Raw genomic sequence first — 14,904 nt, 5'->3', positions numbered from 1 at the left:
AGAGAGAGGGGGAGAGGAAGAGAGCGGGGGGGAACGAGAGCGAGAGAGCGAGAGAGAAAACGAGAGCGAAAGAGAGAGGGTGAGAGGGAGGGAAGAGTGAAGAGACGGACAGGGGTCGACGTCAGTGTGACACGTTGGCTGAGATCAAACTCCGCTGAATGACACATCACACACACGCTGTTCCACCCGAGTGTTGAGCGGTTCAGCTGCTCCGTACCGCGGCGCAGATGACAGGCGAGGCCTCAAGACACGACGCGGCGCGACTCTTCGGAGAGAGACGCCGCTAATGGAAGAGTATCTGGTTGCCAGAAAATGTTTGTGACATGTTTGCACACTCAAAGGAGTTACAGAGGCAGAGAGAGAGAGAGAGGGAGAGAGAGAGAGAGAGAGAGAGAAGGGCAGAAAGGAAGAGCGGCAAACGGGAGTAAAAGAGAAAAGGGCGGGAGAATGTGAGATGACAGTGTAATGCAGAGATGACACTAGTTAATGCTTTTTGGTGCCGGGCTGCCAAATTGCATTATGGGGCGTTGGGAACAGACTGTAGAGACGTGAACAAACTCAGCCGCTGTCAAAATGCCTCCTCTCCAAATTAGCATCAACCCCCAGGTCGAGAGGAATAAAGCGAGCAGGACAAAAAAGCGGGAGGGAAATGGAATAACAACTTTTTAATTAAATCATGGTATCACACTCTGTGTAACAAAGGCGGCTCAGAGGCTGCAGGAGTAAGCGAGTGTTTGTGGCTCTGTCGTTGTCGTGTGTTTGACGTGTGCGTGCGCTCTGGTGGCTTTCACACACCCGTCACTTTGACAAATCAAAACATTTTGCATTTTCTAACAATGCACGTGGGCCCAGATGATCGGGTATCTTTGGGAGTTTCGTCGGTGTCATGGCGTCGCTTTGGAAACTGGCGTAGTAAAGTTCTGCTTGTGAGACTTCTGTGTCAGAATTTGCCGTTTTAATACAATCCAATTATAAAGACCGGCTCCCGCAACTGCTACATCACACACCGTGAGTCATCCAAATACAATGGAAACTCGAGGGACGAGCCTTCCTTAAAGCAAATATTCTGCAAGTTCCACATTGTCCTTGGAAATGACAATGAAACCACAATATTGTCGACGTGCGTCAGTTGCATCTGAAGGTCACAAAGTCTGAGAATTGACAGAAATAAAGTTGCTACAGTGCAGAGAAGATGTGATCAAACTCGCCCACTGCACCAAAGATTACATTTAGAAACAAACTAATCTGAGTCCGACAGGGTTATAAATGTTCTAAAGAGTTAACAGGCTTTGATTAATACACACCCTCAGGTATAAATGGACGTTTGTCTTATAATGTGATGGCAGATGGATTCATATGAATGAAATTGACTTCAGACATGTTTGAGCTCATGATGTCTGCTTGCTTCTGCACACACATTAACAGTTTAGGACGGACAGGCACAGAGACGTGGGCATCAGTGGACACCAGTGGACAGTTTGGCTCACGGCTGTGTTCACCCGGTGACATCCACACACACACGCACACGCACACACGTGAAGGTTCATATTTCACTTTCAGTTTAAGTGTCCATTTCTCCACTGGGATAACTAAAAGCCACTCATGTGTGTGTGTGTGTGTACAACTCCCTCTTAATACAGCAAAGCTTTTAGAGTAAAGGGTGCATGGGCATGAGGGATGCTGACCTCAGAGCATATGGAAAAGTGAAAGTGTGACTGTGTGTGTGTGTGTGTGCTTGCGTGCCGTGTGAGTGAAAATGGAAGGGGATCGATCTCCATTATTGGTGCGAATTGGATCAATAATGAAGGCAGTGAACCAATGCCAAAATGGCGAGCATACAGTGATAAATGCACAACTCACACATAACACACACACACACACACACACGCACCCCCCCACACACACACACTCACACACAGAGAGAGAGAGAGAGGTCTGCTGACGCGTCTGGTTATTGAAATATCTCTCCACTGGGGATGCTGGAGTGTTTCAGAAAGACATGGAGGTCAGCGCCGCAGAGTGGCAGAGTGCAAGAGAACAGTGTGGAGGTGGACAAGCCCACGCAACACACGCACACACACGCACGCACACACACACACATCATCATTATATGCACAAATGCACCAAACCAGTGTGAGAGATTCAGAGAGACACCAGTCTTTTAGCTCCAGTCCCCGGGGAAATTACACATCGACACCTCTTCCCTCACTGTTCTTTCATCCACTTCCTACACTCTTTTCACTCTTTTCTTTCTTCTCCACCTTTTATTCTTCTCTTTTCAGTTACACTTTCAGTTACGCTCTGTTACCGCCGATGAATTAAACTGGGAGGGAGAAAAGGAAAGCAGCGAAACACAACCAGCAACCAAAAAAATGCTAAGAGATGCTAAGCAGAAAATTAATTCTGTTTGTCCGTCCGTCCATCCATCCATCAGTTTCTATTCGTGTTAATGTTCTCTATTACTCATGCCGTAACTCTCCTGCCTCCTCTGCACTTGCGTCCTTATCTAACTTGGCCTCGCTGGCGCTGAGCTGCTGCAGCGATGCCAGATGAAGAGAAAACCATCTTCTCTTTTTATAACAGCAGTGTGGGCCGACACCCACCTTAAGTTTTATATAGCTGTAATCACTGGTTTAAACAAGCGTGAAGAAACTTTTTTTTTTTTTCTTTTCTTAAAGGATAGCACAAAAGGTGGTGTTTCTGTGGCAACCAATACATTTTTGGCAGACAATTTCTTCCCCTTCCAAGGGAAACGAGCTCCAGTGTTTTGGCAGCCTCAAACTCCTAAATGACGCCACGCAATAATATCCTGAATGAAAGATGGACAGAGTGAGACGATGTATGGTTTTATATAGACCACAGACAGTTCTCTGGCATCCGTCATTGTGTGATCCAATGTGTACACAAAAGCGTTCAATATCCAAATGAACTGAATGTGACAAATAGGACTGGCAGTTGTGAATCAGGCTTTATGTCAGGATCACCTGCAGAAAACAAAGAGCTGAATTGTGCAGCCAGACAGAGACAAGATGACACCCTTTACTGTATGTTTGGGTGTCAAAGGGTACAAATCCCATCTCTATAAGAATCCATAAGGCTTTATCTCAGAGCGATGTACTCCAAAAGTGCATTCACACCCGTGCAAAGTGCTATTTTTAACCTTTAGGAGGTTTGCAAGGGGACAAGTCAAGCTGTTAGAAAGACGCCCGAGATTCCGTCTGTCACGGCTGCCATGGTTACGGTTTGTGCCCGCATGTGTGGAGCTTCAGTCGACATGAAACTAGAAGGTACGCAGAGAGCGCATACCTCCGCCAAGGCTGAGTCGTCGTACAATAAGGATTCGGTTCGAACTAGCTTTATGAGTCAGGTTCCAATGTTATGGACAAAATGTAAAAACTGCTATTACAGCTCCACCATCAGGCCGACCGGTACCAGAATCTCCCGGTTCTTGTCCTGGATCACGTACAACCTGCTGACAAAGTTAAAGTGAAATCACTGCATTAATATTTGAGAATATTGAGAATATTCTGCTGGGTTTTGGACCCTGAGGAAGAACTCTGCTTAAGTTTTGATGAAGCCGTGTGAGCAGAGGTTTCCTCTCAGAATTTCATCTGTACGTCTGAAAATGCACAGATTTCACTCCGTGTGGACACAAACGCTCTGTCGGGGTTTTCACGCTCGTATTTCTGCAAAAATAGGAAGGAAGGGGACGATCCAGGCAAAACAAAAACAAACTAGAGCAGGACACGGAATAACAACGGTAACCCGGCGTGCTCCTGCATCCTCTCGCCTTGTGTTTAAAGACATTAATCAGCCCACAGACAGTGAGCGTGTAATGTATATGGGATGTACAGACGGCAGGAAACGCCCGCGCCCACCACTTGGAGCTTGATGAAGTCAGCAGGGTGCCTACACAAACACACAATACACAAAGCCGGCATAGTCTACCTGCAGAAAGCACAAAAAGCGGGAGTGAACTGCAGATAGGGTACACACACACACACACACACACACACACACACACACACACACACACACACACGCACACGCACACGCTCACACACACACACACACACACACACGCACAGTAAGTTGAAAATCCTGCAGGGATCCACTTGAGATAGAATTCAGTAGCCGTGAATAATACAGTCCATTTATCAAAGAATAAACACTGACACACACACACACACACACACGCATATACATTGCTCTCTAGGGGTCGTTGTAAAGTGAAGGTGCCCTTGTGTTGTGGCCGTTTATCAGAATGTGTGATTCAAAGTGAATGACCTCATCCCGTGTGCATTTCGTGGAATAATAAGATTATTAAGCGAGGAATTTTCTATCTATCTAAATATTCTTCAGTTTCAAAGAGCTAAATGATAAATTCTTGCAATTAAATTAGGGCTGGATCAAGTGTTTTTGGGTAATTGAGTTTGAGCGGATGTTAAAAGATCAAATGAGAGAGAGAGAAGGCAAGAAAGAGAGAGAGAGAGAGAGAGAGAGAGAGAGAGAGAGGTGAAGAAGAAAAAGGCTCCCATGACAACTGCAAAGCCTGAGTATCTCTTTGGTAATGAACATTTCTACAGCCACTAAAAGGAAAGTTTACACAGCTCAGGAAGGAAATATAATTGGTTTACTTTCAAACTGCTTCACTATAGATTTTGTGTTTCAAAAAGACAGCAAATCGTTGCTATAAACCAAAACGTTGTTGCCTCAAATATGAATCATTTCAAGCTTTACTCTGCAACCATCTGGGCGTGTTTACGTCTCACACACACATACACACACGAAGCTCCGTATCTTCTGCTGTGGATCTGCCGGTGTTTAAAGTATCAGCTCCATCTCTTCCATCTGTGGAGCCCCCCTGCCGGCTCTGCACGGCCAGCGGGGCCGCTACGTATGCACGTCACACCTCGCCTCTTATCTCGCCGTGGCCACATCGGCTGGTGGGGATTGTGGGATGAGATGGATCTCGGTCCCCGGAGTTTAATTGTAGCCTCCAGAGATCAATGCCATCACGTTAGAGAGGAAACGGCGGCCCGGAGCTGGCTGGTTGGATATTAACTCCCTGAACCAACGGTGACGCAGACTTCTTGCAGCGTTGCGTTGCGGCCACAATAAAGATCCAAGACCAAGAGTTTCTGCTGCAGGTGGACAATCTTCAGCGTGGTGTGTTCAAATTCTCACTTGAGGTTCCATCCTGTTCACTCACATTAAGGCCAAACTGCATTATGGGTTGTGCTTGTGCTGCTGTCACTAAATATTTCTCATCTGTGTCCACTACAGCCTGCTGGCACCACTGCTGGGTTTAAGTGGAACAGCGCTGCCAAATGTGTCTCCATCAACTTGGCGCTGCAATGGCGGCTTCACCACGCCGCAGTTATTGGCTCCAGACCCAACATGTTGGGTCACTCTGCTGCCAGTCAGCACAAATTGATTTAAACTGTTAATAGCTCACAAACAATGAGCTCCAGGCTGTGTGAGCTCGGGATGCTCGCTGTCGTGCATCAGGTAGATGTTTAAGTATTCACACGGATAAGAGAAGTGGAATAGCTGAGGGGAGCGAACATGAAAGCTCTGACACGGAGCGACAATGGCTACGTGAGGTCTGGAAGGCAAAAGTGTTGCGTGTCTTCTTCACAGAGGTCGTCGCTGGTACACAGCACTTTTGAGGAGCTGAATTCTACTGCTGAGAGTGAAAACATAATCTGTTTACCTTTATTCTCAGCCACTGTGTTGTTATTCTCACCCAGGATTGGATTCTCTCTGTCTGTTTTGGATTCCATCTGCTGTCTTTTAGAGTCATGGCATCAAAAAATCAAATTCAGGCAGGAGCAGCAAACACATGTGAGTTTTCAGTCTGTAGGCATCTGTATTCGCCTGATGACTGAGGAGAGCTGCAGACAAAGTGTGGGAACAGAAACCGTGATCTGAAGCAGAAACATCAAATCGCCAAGTGGACAACCGGAGAGAAACAAAGAAGAGGCAAACACGCCGTATGTGAGAGGCAAAAGCAAAGAGCAGAGAGCTTTGCAGCAGGTTGGGACCGAGTGTCTTGCACAAGGGCACTTATGCAGTGCAGCTTCAACCACTCAAACCACCAAAATGAAAACAGGGAGTTTATAGATTGGCCCGTCATGGAGCGTTCACATTATCATCATGGCTAAGAGATGAGACGAAGTGGAGACGCCTGTGACTAAATGACGGGGGAGGAGCCAAGGGCAGACGCCTGCAGACCATCAAACACACCTGTCAACCAAGTGTCACTGCTGATTAAAAAATACTGGGTGCAACACACACACACACACACACACACACACACACACACACACACACACACACACACACACACACACTGACACACACACTCTGTCATACATTTATATTGACACATAGTGTGTATGTAGGACAGTTATGCAATGAAACATTTACAGAATTAGACACACACACACACACACACACAAGCCCTCACCTCCCCAAAATGCAGACTTCATGGAATATAAACACACACATTCAACCAAAAAACTGAAATAGATATTGATTTTGACAGAAACAGAATTAGCCAATCCCTCCTTTCACACGCGCACACACACACACACACTAGCCCTGTTTGCTGACAAATTAATCCTCACATCTGTTCAACCGGAGGCACAGAGGAGATTAACCTGCTGCTTTTAGATGCCTCATTGGCTCACACATACACACATGAGTGACAACGCGTACGCACGCACGCACGCACGCACGCACTCACACACACACATGTACGCACACACAGACACACACGCCTGTGCATTTCGTAAAAAGCGTGCAAGAAGATGGAGATCAGACAGCAAGACTGAAGCTTTTCATTCAGGGTTTGATCCAAACATAAATGACAAAACGATCAAATTAACTAAATTAACTAAATTAACTAAATTAACTGCAACAACAAGACTGCAGAAACAAAACCTGTGATCCGATACAACAACACATGGTGACGTGCAGGATTTGATGTAAGAACTATTATTCCCCAAAAGCAATAAGATATAAGGGATTAGAAAAAGCCTCATTGATTGTTTAGGTAGAAGTGGGCGTGGCCTATAAGAGGACCTGTACATGTAAACATACTGGATCCTCACACACAACACGACTTCATCACAAACCTCAGCAAAGTTCACTTTAAATCCAATGACATAAGAGCATTAACATGATTGTGTCATATCCTGCTATGTAATAAACATAACAGAAGCCCCCTGCGGGGGGCGCTACACACTCAACACACACACACACACACACACGGTATGGTGACATTAAAGCGACGGGCAACAAAGCCTCCATGAAGACCGGCTCAGGCAGAAGAATGCAGCAGGGCAGGATTTTCCTTTCCTCACTGTGAACACCCGTAAGAAGACGGCAGCTGACTCAGAAGTGCATTAGCTCTCTAACAACAGCATTACAGCGTCTCACACACACACACACACACACACACACACACACACACACAAGCATGCAGCACCAAAGCAGAAAGCAATCTAACACATAAAAGATCATAAAGAGGGAGCACTTTTCAAATGCCTGCCTGTCACTCAAGCCCTAAAACTACTGGTGAAACAGGTACACACACACGTACACACAGGCAGTGTATGATATATAGTGTGTACCACAGTGTGTACATGTGGTACACAATAGACTGACTGAGCCACAATAGATTTTGATTAAGAAATTCTGAGATCAGGGATTATGTTCATGCGGTTTCCAGATATTTCCTGTGTGTGTGTGCACTTAAAGGCATTTGGGTGTGTGTGTGTGTGTGTGTAACATGTCATCAATGTGTGTGCACATGTGGGTGTGTGTTTGTGCGCGCATTTATCGAGGTAATTGGATCAGAGCATAACAAGTCGACACTGGCAGCCAATCAAACGTCTTCCTGTTACGCTGCCAAACAGCATTAAAACTCTGTGCATTTCGAAGCACGCACACACACATACACACACACACACACACTTGTATCCTGGATGCCTGGATGCCTTCGCTTCCTCGGTGTACAAAGAGACAAATGCTGCGTTGGCACGTGCGTCAAAACGCCAAACAAACAGAAGGAGGAAGGAAGTGGCGTTAAATTGCGTGACAGGAGTCACAGACAGACTGAGTCACAGGGATCGAGTGCGGAGGAGAAATGCAGAGAGAGCTAAATCCAACGCACTGCTCTGTGGATTTGAAGAACAAACAGCAAACTCAGGAGAAAAAAAGAGGAAACACACACACACACACACACACACACACACACACACACACAAACTCATCCTCCATTCAAACCAAAACGTCTTTAAATCCCTCCCTTTCATGTTTATGGCCGATTCATGTTTTGTGTTTCCGTCTTTTATCTGAGCCCTCACACACACACACCCAGTCACACACACACAGGCACACACGCACACACGCACACACACACACACAGCCCTGAGGCAGATAATAGGTGTCTCGCTGACTCAATCAACAGAGCTGAACAGAGAGCAGCAGCAGCAACAGGAGCATAAACTTACCTCCATCACAGAAAAGTTCCATCGTTCCCAAACATGAGAACACGCCGGAGCAGGAGTGTGTGTGTGTGTGTGTGTGTGTGTGTGTGTGTGTGTGTGTGTGTGTGTGTGTGTGTGTGTTTGACGGGCATCAGATGGAGTCAGCGGTGGACAAGAAAGGAATGCAGATTGGAGAGCCGGACAAAAGAGGAGGAGGAGAGGAGAAGAAGAGGAGAGAAGGAGAGGAGGAGAGAGGAAGAGGAGGAGGTCCTACCTGGAGTTGTTGGGACAGCGTGGTGGTCGGTCTGGTGGTCAGTGATGGAGCTGAACTCTCCTCAGGACGCAGGAACACTTGCTGACCGCGTCTGCAGGCGTGACAAAAAAAAACAAAAAACACGTCACAACTTCTGTGTTTGTCTGTGTGCGAGTGTGTGTGGGGGTGTGTGTGTTTGAGCGGTCCGCTGTAAACACATGTCATCAGCTGTCATGGTGTAAGATCTGGAGAAACAGCATTCTCACACACAAACACACACTCCTGCTTCTTATCTTTGTGAATGAACTGGAGCATGATGGACTCTAAGTGTGTGTGTGTGTGTGTGTGTGTGTGTGTGTGTGTGTGTGTGTGTGTGTGTGTGTGTGAGGGAATGCAAGGGGAACAGCTAAATGTGCGTGTGTGCGCGCGCGTGTGTGTGTGTGTGTGTGTGTGTGTGTGTGAAGCTCTTACAGGTCCTTCTCTTTCTTCTTCGCGAGCGCAGTCATGTCATCTCCACCTGTCATACGCAGAGAGAGAGAGGAGAGAGAGAGAGAGCGCTCGGAGTCACACACACATTCACACACACACACAGCGACCACAGCACTGATACACACACTCGCACCGGCTGGGCTGAGGCGCACACTGGCGCGCTAACACCACGAGCTGCAGCACACAGAGCCGGAGAGCGAACACAGTCCCTCCTCCTCTCTCCTCCCTCCCTCCCTCCCTCTCTCTCTCTCTCTCTCTCGCTCTCTCTCTCTCTCTCTCTCTCTCTCCTGGGTCTTACTGCCTCTCTCAACCACTACTTTCATTTCACATGCCAGCAGAACACACACACACACACACACACACACACACACACACTAGGTCACCGTAAGACCACACATGACAAACTGCACATTTATGCGCACTGATAGACGTCACGTGATTCAACTTTACGTTTAATCAGACTCTTGCCTGCGTTGCCGTGGTGACATTGAACATTATTATTATTCAGACACACACCCACTGAGCCATTTACACAGGACAAGTACCTACGCACCCACGTCCACACACGCACAATGCTGGGAAGAAGGTGAGGCGTTACTGTGCTCGCCCAACGGACGGTTTGTGCCGTTTGTTTGTTATTAATTAATAGAGAGAGGAAGGGGGCGGAGTTAATTGTTCAGGGAAACAATTGAGGGCTTAGTGAGGCTGTAATGTGTTTGAAATGACCTCATAGATAGATAGATAGATAGATAGATAGATAGATAGATAGATAGATAAAAAGGAAGGTAAGGAGAGAGAGAGAGAGAGAGAGAGAGAGAGAGAGAGAGAGAGAGCAGCTTGGTGGTGCTGCCTGTGTGTGTGTGTGTGTGTGTGTTGTAAACATGGTGAAAGGTCGCTCCAGTGCAGCGGAAGTTAGAAACCATCAGCCTGTATTGTCCAGCAAACAAAAACGTGACCTGCCCAACACACACACACACACACACACACACACACACACACACACACACACACACACACACAGCAGAAAAAAATGGTAGTTCAAAGGAAAGGTAATTCTGCTCAAAGACTGTCTCTCCTCATCTGCTGTGGACTCTGATCTAGATTACCTTTAAGACACACACGCTGCACACACTCACACACACTACACACACACACGTACACACTGCTGAATAGAGTATTGATCCAGAGTTTGTGATTAAAGCAGGGACTTTGGTTGCTACTCAAATGCAATCAACACACAAACACACCATGTGGCACTCAATTGCTCTTTTGCACGTACACACACACACACACACACACACACACACACACACAGATAGAGAGTCAGCATGAATAACTCCAGTGCATAGAAGCTTAATTACCTATCCATGGAGCTGTAATCTGTTGGGGATACAGCCCATAACCTTGATCTGTTAACCCTGGTGCTTCTGTGCATGCATGTGTGTGTGTGTGTGTGTGTGTGTGTGTGGGTACATGTGTGTACATGTGTGCATATGCGCATGAATTATGCTAAGTATGTGTGTGTTTGACTCCCATGAAAGATCAGAGTGATTGAAAGTACATATGTACTGTGTGTTTGCATATGTCCAAAAATGTGTGTATGTCCATATGATTGTGTTAGTGTTTAGGTGTCTGTGTGTGTGTGAGTGTGTGTGTCCTGGCTCCATAAAGCAGCAGAGTGATTGAAAGCACTAAATGTTAAAGGCGCACTCAAGGGGATAGTGCTAATCTACATAATGGTGAAGCTATATTAACGTCAGCCACAGACACACACACACACACACACACAAACACACATGGTGTCAGTTGAACAGGAGGAGCCTCTCTCCCCCGCAGAGTGAGTTTCCTCCCTGCTGTTATCTGCCGGTGAAAAACGATGGACGGATAGAAAAATAGAAAAATGAAACAGTGGAAAAAGAACTAGAAAGCTAAGTAAAGACTTTCTATTCTATTCTACTCTATTCTATTGTATTCTACTCTTCACTGAATCCAAAGTATGTCTGCTGCGTCTCAACAGCTGGTTTTCTCCGCCCCCCTGTGGCATTTCCATTCCCGGAGCACCCTCCATGTTAGTGCCTCTTCCACAACTCTATTACAGTATGAATAGCATCAGCCAATCAGCAGACGCCCTCTGCGGTGGATCAATACCGGCCTCCATGTGGAGGTCACAGCCCCGCCGATGGAGCTCAGCTGGATGAGCAATTTAGGGAAATGCTTTGTTTTGCGGGCGAGGGGAGACAAAAGACGGCCTAATGTGGAGAGAGCGGGGACGGACATGTTTGTGTGTTTGCGGGCAAATTGGACCAGGAATGAGAAAACACACTCGGGTGATTGCACAACACGCTTACAGAGGATCAGAATTTGAACCAACAACCAACTGGTCTGACTGCATTACAGCTCCTAGCTACCAGGGCGGCCCGGGACCTACTGTGACATCAGGAGGGCCTGATGAGGCTTTAATATCATTTAAGTCCCCAACCTCTCAATGTTTTCTGCTTAACTGTGTGTTGTTGGTTCATCTGCTGCGAGCGCACAATAGCTGGGGATAGGGGGGTTGGAGGGTCTATGTTCAGAATCAGCTCCGGGCCCCCTGAAAGCCGGGGGGCACCCCTGCTCCCCCACATACCATCATAGTTCATAAACAATTAATTTATGACAAACAACGACAACGTCACTACAGCTATTCCACACACACGTCAGAACATTTTGCCGCTGTGTAAGTCTGTGTGTGAGTGAGTGTGAGGTGGTGGTGTTTGACGGGAGATTTCATTAACGATAAAGCAGCGCTGCACTGCAATTTCATTTGTCTGCGAGTGTGTGTGTTATTGTGTCGGCTTGTGTCGAGCCCAAAGAGAGAAGTTGGTGGTTTAGTTCCTGCTGGGTGAAATCTATGCACTCATGAAGCTGTAAATTGCTTCACATCCCCATCTACCACACAGTGCATGACTAACAGCTAGGAGAAAAGTTTGTGTGTGTCTGTGTGCGCGTGTGTGTGCGTGTGTGTGTGAATTCCTCTTAACCTTAAAGTCACTCGTAGCAAATTTCCTTAAACACGAGCAGTAAAACAACAGCAGGAAAGCGGCAGTGACACGCCCTACGTTGCAAAGTCACGCACATTCTCTCTCTCACTCTCACACACACGCACGCACGCACACAGAGGGAGCTGCAGTGTCTGTATTGATAATCTCTTTCAATAGCACAGTGGGTTTGCTAACCTGACTTTTCTGAAAAAAAAGATGCAGCGCTTTGAAACAACGAATTTGAATGCAACAAGCATCAGCGACTCTGCAAAACAAGCCTGTGTACTTAAGCAAGCGCTACATAACACTCTTAAACACACACACACACACACAGACACACACACTGCACATATATGACACCTTTCAGATACAATGGACAGTGTTATGCATACAGCAGCACCCACACACACATTTACTACAGTAGAAAATATCCTTTTAGCTGCGAAATGAAAATCCTTGAACATCCTCCTCTATCTGCAGCAAACTTCACCTCTGACCTCGCTGTTGTAAACAGAAGAGACGTGCGAAGGCGTGGAGTCTAAAGCGGTCATTATTTTGTGTTCACTAGCTGCACAAATGACTCATTAGGCTGTAAAAGTGTGTTTAAGCAAATGTTTTAAGGTGACTCATGATTTTTTGAAGCACTGCAGAATGCGCTGCCGTGTCTCCCCGCCGGTCGGTGTGTAGGTGTCGTCTTTTCAAACCATGCCATGACGCCTATTCTGTAAAGATCAACCTGGTGACGGTGAGAGTCTATACGCCGTGTCGAGGGGCTGCAGGTGAGGACCGACGTGCGATCCTGGTGTGTGTTTGGCTGAATGACGAGTCCCTTCCACGTTTCCACAGAGGCTGGTTTGGTTGTGGTTGCTATGTGAGTTAGGACGGTTAGCAACGTGAACAGTTTATAAGCCAGTTTCCATACCAACACACACTGTCTGCTAACTATAGTCCGTCTTAGCGGCATCGTGGAGTGAGGGAGTAGGGGAGGAAGGGAGGATAGGAATAATGAGGAGAGGAGAGGAGAGGAGAGGAGAGGAGAGGAGAGGAGTCTAGAAGTTCCTCTATAATCTGTTGCTTGTTGCTTTTTACGCCTGCTAAGCAACACAATCCACATTATTCTGTGTGTGTTTGTGTGTGTGTGTGTGTGTGTGTGAGTGAGGAAGCGCTCCTCTCCTGTCATAGTTGACTGCTTCCTTCCTGACGTGTTGCTCCACAATACACACACACACACACACAGGTTTCCTTCCCTCAGTATCTGGTTATTGCTGCTGGTGTCAGAGGTGAGCAGGAGCAGCAGACAGGAGTCGGTGATAAAAGCCACCAGGCAGGGAAGGGAGAGAGAGATAATGAGATGGAGGGAAGGACGGACGGAGGGATAGAAGGAAGGAAGGCGACAGGCGTGCTAAAGAGGGGGTCAGAGGTCAAACGGGGGAAGCCTGACCCCGTCAATCAATCCTCTCCCTGCTGGTAACGTCTGTGTCAGCTAAAAGGGGCCACGGCTCACACACGGTCAGGGCTCACACACACGCGCACACACATAAAGCCCAAAACCTCCAGCGATGAGAGGAAGATAGAAAAGGAGAAAAGAGAGAGTGAGAAGAAAAGAATGACAACCCTGAGGGAGGGAGAGCAAGAGAGGAGGAAAGGAGAAGAGAAAGGAAACACGATGGCGGCGGCGGCAACATAACAAACAGTTTGCTCCTGACGCAGACGCAGCGGGAAGCAGCACACAGGAGAGAGACACATGGCAGGAAACCAGCCTAACTTCCTCAATCTTACACTTCCCTTTCTCCATTTCCTAATCTTCACATCCATTTCTTCATTTTTCTGACTTGTTTTCACGCCTTTTTCCAACAAAACGAGCCAGCAGCTAACGACCCCTGGGCAACCGCTTATTCACTGGATGCTTTACTTACTTAATGTGTGTTTTGCATGTGTGTGTGCGCGTGTGTGTAGTAACTAGATGTCTGGCCGAACCCTTTACCTCCGTGCCCTATTCATCTCCTCATTGCTCTGACCTAATTGGTTCCTCCCCCGGACCAATCAGAAGGCAGCGCTGAGGCGATGTGTGTTGAGCGAGCTGAGGCGACGCTACAAGTGGTAATGACCATAACTGAGCGTGCGTTCCCGTGCGTGTGTGTGCGTGGAATAACTGCACTGACACTGATTTGTTGCTATGGCACCCCATCTTCCTGAGGTGTAAAAAAAAGAAAAGGAAAGAAAATCACACAACAATTTAGACACACAATTTCCTCTCTATAATGATGCAGCGAGTGTGTTGACCCCCGTACACACACACACACACACACACACACTGGAACATCCTACAATACCACAACTTCTCTGTCTGTGGACAGAGACGTGAGGGGGGACAGATAAGGACCACTTCAGCTTCAGTGGACCAGGATGTCCTTAATCCTGCTGTACCTGCCCAACGTAAACAAAGAAACAAGAGGAAGGGTTCTCAAACTGTGCCACGCCAAGCCCCAGTGGTACATGAGGCGCCCCCTTGTGGTACAGCAGCTCTAAACTTCATCATTCTAATGAGCTTGTTTGTGTTTTAAGTGTAATCCTCTTACAGTGATGGTTCAATGCTAGATTGATTGATTGATTATTGGATCAACATGAAATTAATCAACAACAA

At 47.0% G+C, this 14,904-nt stretch overlaps 1 protein-coding gene across 2 annotated transcripts in view; it reads right to left on the bottom strand.

Moving 5' to 3' along the window:
• pde2a (phosphodiesterase 2A) overlaps positions 1-14,904 on the bottom strand; it is a 100,322-nt gene that overhangs the window by 65,305 nt on the left and 20,113 nt on the right. The window contains exons 1-2 of one of the 2 annotated variants that reach the window (XM_076146126.1): positions 9,223-9,419; positions 8,773-8,863 (exon numbers count right to left, since the gene is read on the bottom strand). In XM_076146126.1, the coding sequence (XP_076002241.1) occupies positions 8,773-8,863; positions 9,223-9,275 (144 nt within the window). In that variant the 5' untranslated portion in view covers positions 9,276-9,419. Of the gene's footprint in view, positions 1-8,772; positions 8,864-9,222; positions 9,420-14,904 lie in introns of those variants that run through there. The other variant, XM_076146125.1, reaches the window with a different exon arrangement.

The sequence above is a fragment of the Genypterus blacodes genome, unplaced genomic scaffold (assembly GCF_046128005.1).
Source record: "Genypterus blacodes isolate CSIRO-AG114 ecotype Tasmania unplaced genomic scaffold, CSIRO-AGI_Gbla_v1 ptg000032l_1, whole genome shotgun sequence".
NCBI classification, from domain to species: domain Eukaryota; kingdom Metazoa; phylum Chordata; class Actinopteri; order Ophidiiformes; family Ophidiidae; genus Genypterus; species Genypterus blacodes.
Note: the sequence above shows the minus strand (reverse complement) of the source record. Positions and strands in the feature narration are given on the sequence as shown.